Genomic DNA, 4,257 nt, shown 5'->3' with positions numbered 1-4,257 from the left:
TAGCTAAATGCACCAACTGCCTATCCGTGGTATCTAGGCAACGTTATAGTCTACAATATTGCTTTTACTCTATTTGTTTTAAAATATAATAAAAATATATGATTCCAATTTTTTGTACCGTGATATAAGCATTTCTTATACAACAATAATTTAAATACACGAACATTCATGCATTTCCAGCCAATAAATTAATTACTTGGAAGGAAAACCTAAGCAATTCAAAATTCAAAATTTGACGAATACAGTGACTAAAAGAGAATCTTTTCTCTTAATCCTAATATGTGCTAAACAATCTAGAAATTCTTATATTTTGGAATGGAGGCATTGGAGTAATATCTTAAGTTTTAAAACTTAAGATATATTCTAAACTCAATATGTAAATAAATTTAAATATATATATAAGTAAATAAATGAAAGGTAATAATTTGCTGTCCATATTATACATTATGTTTTGTTAGAGACGTTTATATGTGCAGCCTCATCTTTTCACTTATGCTTATACTTATCAACCAAATTTTGAATTTTTAACCTTAAGTTTAGAGTTGACTTTGGGGTTTTTTCATCTAGGTTTGTTTTTCAGCCTTTGCTTTTAGATCACTAAGAACACATATATAAAGTTCTATTCACAAATTATTTTTCATTTGCAAATATGCCGTTTGGCTTATTCCGTGAATAAGTCAAACGATGAGAGCCGTAATCTGCACCATTATTTATATTTTCTAAAGAAATTATTTTATTGCTAGAATAAAACTAAAAAAAATAACCATGGGGATAACAGGAAACGAACTATATTTTGCTTGTTTGTACAGCTCTGCACGAATCTCAATATATTTCTAACTCAATTACTCAAACTTGTCATGCCACATTGCCACTCTCAAAAGATGGACTGTTGACTCAAAAGTGCGTAAAAACTAAGCCTACAATATGAGTCTGATTAAAATAGGAAACTCACCGGTGTACTAACCCATGCCATTTCGATAGCCATGTTCCCCGGAAACAAACAATATGGTAGTGCTAGCTAGTGCGTACAACAGAGTTCAATTCATGTGCATGAGCAACTGAAAAAGTTAATGTCAACCATCATGAGATAGCATATACTAGTATAAAGGAAGATTATAATATACTACTATAGTAGTATTTGATGTAGTTTATCATTTTGACAAGTTATTTATCATCAGTAGCAGTAGTCCAACAATTTTGACAAGTAATAAATTCTCGGCACTGCATGCACACCGTGCGATGTGCATAAATTTGAGAGACATATCTTTGAGTAGAAAAGTCTATTCAATACGGCTACTAATTACTCCCTCCGTCCTAAAATATAATCATTTTAAACCCTGACACGATATCCAAGATGCTACTTTAACCAACAATATATATAAAAATAAAATATTTTAAATAAAAAAAGTTGCATATTATGATAGTGTTTTTAATGATAAATCTAGGAATATCAATTTTACATGATTGATTTTTTATTTTTCTTGCTATTAATAGTCAAATTTAAAAATGTTTAATTTATCAATGTACTAAAAATGCTTATATTTTGAGACGGAGGAAATAACATATACTGCGTTACAGCAGAGAAAGAGTAAAGCAAATGATCATATAGGCTAAGTCGTCATCTCATAACTATTCGATCCTCTCGCAGCATCAGAGATAATTCAAACATGAATTATCATATCCCTAAAGAAACATATCGACCAATGACCATATGCATGTACCGTTAATTAATTACCAGCTCACACAAATACTCGATCAGATCATCACCCTCTAGCTTCAATATTAGGCGTCTCCCTTGCCGACCAGATCCTTGCTTTTGTTCCATTGCTTGTTCCCGGGGCTCCACTTGGGGCACTTGGGACTGAAGTACTTGCCCTGCACCCTCGCGTCGAGCAGCTCGACGACCGGGCCAGGGCGCACGCACCGCGGCGCCTTGTACTGGTTGATGGACGCGCCCCGGCTGATCGCGTAGTCCATGAGCTTGTCGAAGGTGCCCTCCGCCACGACGCGTATCTCGAGCGGGCCGATGGACCTGTCGCACGCGCGGCCCTGCCGGTAGACGCTGTTCAGTGCCTCCTCCACGGACAGGCAGCACTCCTCGAACACGGACGCCGGCACCGCCGTGCTGCCGGCGCGCAGCTCCCAGAACAGCACGTAGTGGCCCGGGATGGTGGCCGCGTCCGCGTAGCTCGTGTACTCCACCAGCGACGCGCCGAACGGCGCCAGGTGCTGCACCGCGCCGCTCACCGCCGCGTGCAGCTCCGTCTCGTCCGTCTTGTCCGAGTCGACGCTCAGCGCCACGTTCTGCCGCCGCACGAAGCTGAACATCGGGGCCTTGTTCTTGAACCCCGCCACCCTCAGCACGTCGCCCACGCGATAACGATACAACCCTGTCACAATCGCAAAACTGTTAATTATATATATTACTACTGCATATAAGAATATATATCATCCATCGCGCGCGGCCACGTTATGTGTCGAAGAGGTAAGGCAGATTTACCGGAATACGTGGTGACCACGAGCTCGTACTCGTGCCCGAGCTTTACGTCGACCAGGTCGACGAGGTCGCGGTGGCTCGCCTCGGCAGTGGCATTGTTGCAATTGACGGGGAGGAACTCGTAGTAGCACATGGTGGGGATGAGCGTGTAGGCGACGTCGCTGGGCTTGCACATGGGATTCAGGTTGAGGCCGAAGTAGCACTCCGAAGAGGCGTACATGGTGCACGTCAGCGGCAGGCCGCCGCCGTAGAACTCGAGCGTCGGGATGTACTGCGACATGGTGCCGGTCACGATCACGTCGATGTACTTGGTGCGTGGCCACAGGCGCCGGATGATGCCCTCCCACGACGCCCTAGCGCACTCGTCCTCGATCGCGTCGGCGAGCGCCGGGTCGGCGCGGAGCACCCGCCCGACGGCGTCGCGCACCACGCGGTCGGTGATCTCCGGGTCGAGCTCGCCGGTGCGGATGTCGTGGCAGAGGCGCGCCCAGTGCTTCTCGAGGAAATGGATGGCGCGGAGGAAGCCGGAGGCGAACACGGCGCCCACGCGCAGCACGTCGGCGCGGTGGACGAGGCCGCAGAGCAGCTGCGCGTACATGCTCTGGTAGGAGTCCACGCACAGGATGGCCTCGTCGGGGCTCGTGTAAGATGTGTAGGGGTCGCGCGGACGGTCGAGGAACTGCCGGCTCCGGTAGTAGCTTGTGAGCACCGGCCGCGCCGCGAGCCCGCCCGGCGTGCGCGACTCCGCCTTCACGAAGAGCAGGTACATCGCCTTGCCTTTGTCGAGCCCGGACACCGACTGGCTCATCACCGGCATCAGCAGGCTGTACAGCAGCGACCGCCTGTTCATCTCGTCGGCGATGGTCGGCATGAGCTTCCTCTCCCCTCCCGACGTGCCCGAGCTGGTGGACATGATGAAATTCCATTGCATGAAGATCTGTACAGATATGAACTCGTACGTCTTTCTAGGTTTTGCACGCAGCAGCGTGCGTGCGTACACACACGGGGAAGCATGAACATGTCACGTTATATATTGTGCTATACCTCGTGAGGAATTCGGAGATAGGCTTCCCGGAGAAGATCGGCGAGGTGTCGCCGTTGGCGATGCGGAGGATGTCTGGCTGGAGGCCCTCGTATGTGACGAGCGGGACGAGGCGGCGGAAGGCGTCGACAACGTCGGGGGACCCGGGGATTCCGTACCGGCGCAGGTACTCGGCCGGCGCGTTCTGCGCCAGGATCTCGCCGAGCACGCGCCGCTGCACCTGCCCGGCGTTCGCCGTGACGTGCTCGATGAACTCGAGCGCCTCGGCGTGCGCCCCGGGGGCGTAGCCGTAGGCCGGTGCTGTCTTGGCGGTCGGTGCTTCCGGCATGTCACTGCAGCTGCAGCGAGTGTGCTTGGTGCAAATGTGCAATTTGTGCTCCCTGGATTTCGGTCTCTCACGGAGCGTGTTACTCCTTGGACCTTGGTGGCTACTAACCAGAGATGTAGGCAGCGGTATGGAGCTTGGTTTGTGTGAGCGAAAGATGTGTGAATGTGTGAGATTATATAGAGGTCAAGAAGATGGGGTTGGCCCGGTGGACAGTACATTTACTGGTTGTCAGATGGCCCTACTCTGTATTGATGCTACTCCACTCTGTATTGATGCTACTGATTTAATGCTGACTTTAGAGCAAGCATAACTTCTCTTTTTGTTGCACACAATACGTGGAGATGGAGAAGATGTAAAACGTGAGACTGGGCTCTGTAATAAGATTAAGAC

At 48.4% G+C, this 4,257-nt stretch overlaps 1 protein-coding gene across 1 annotated transcript; it reads right to left on the bottom strand.

Moving 5' to 3' along the window:
- Positions 1-1,067: 1,067 nt before the first annotated feature.
- Positions 1,068-4,011, bottom strand: LOC4327043 (probable indole-3-acetic acid-amido synthetase GH3.1). Its single transcript, NM_001409040.1, has 3 exons — positions 3,542-4,011; positions 2,501-3,399; positions 1,068-2,390 (listed from the first exon to the last, which is right to left on the bottom strand). The coding sequence occupies exons 1-3, from the start codon at positions 3,865-3,867 to the stop codon at positions 1,783-1,785; spliced, it is 1,833 nt and encodes a 610-aa protein (NP_001395969.1). The 5' UTR covers positions 3,868-4,011; the 3' UTR covers positions 1,068-1,782.
- Positions 4,012-4,257: the final 246 nt, after the last annotated feature.

Source organism: Oryza sativa, chromosome 1, assembly GCF_034140825.1.
Source record: "Oryza sativa Japonica Group chromosome 1, ASM3414082v1".
Taxonomy (NCBI): Eukaryota; Viridiplantae; Streptophyta; class Magnoliopsida; order Poales; family Poaceae; genus Oryza; species Oryza sativa.
This window is presented reverse-complemented; position numbering and strand designations above follow the sequence as displayed.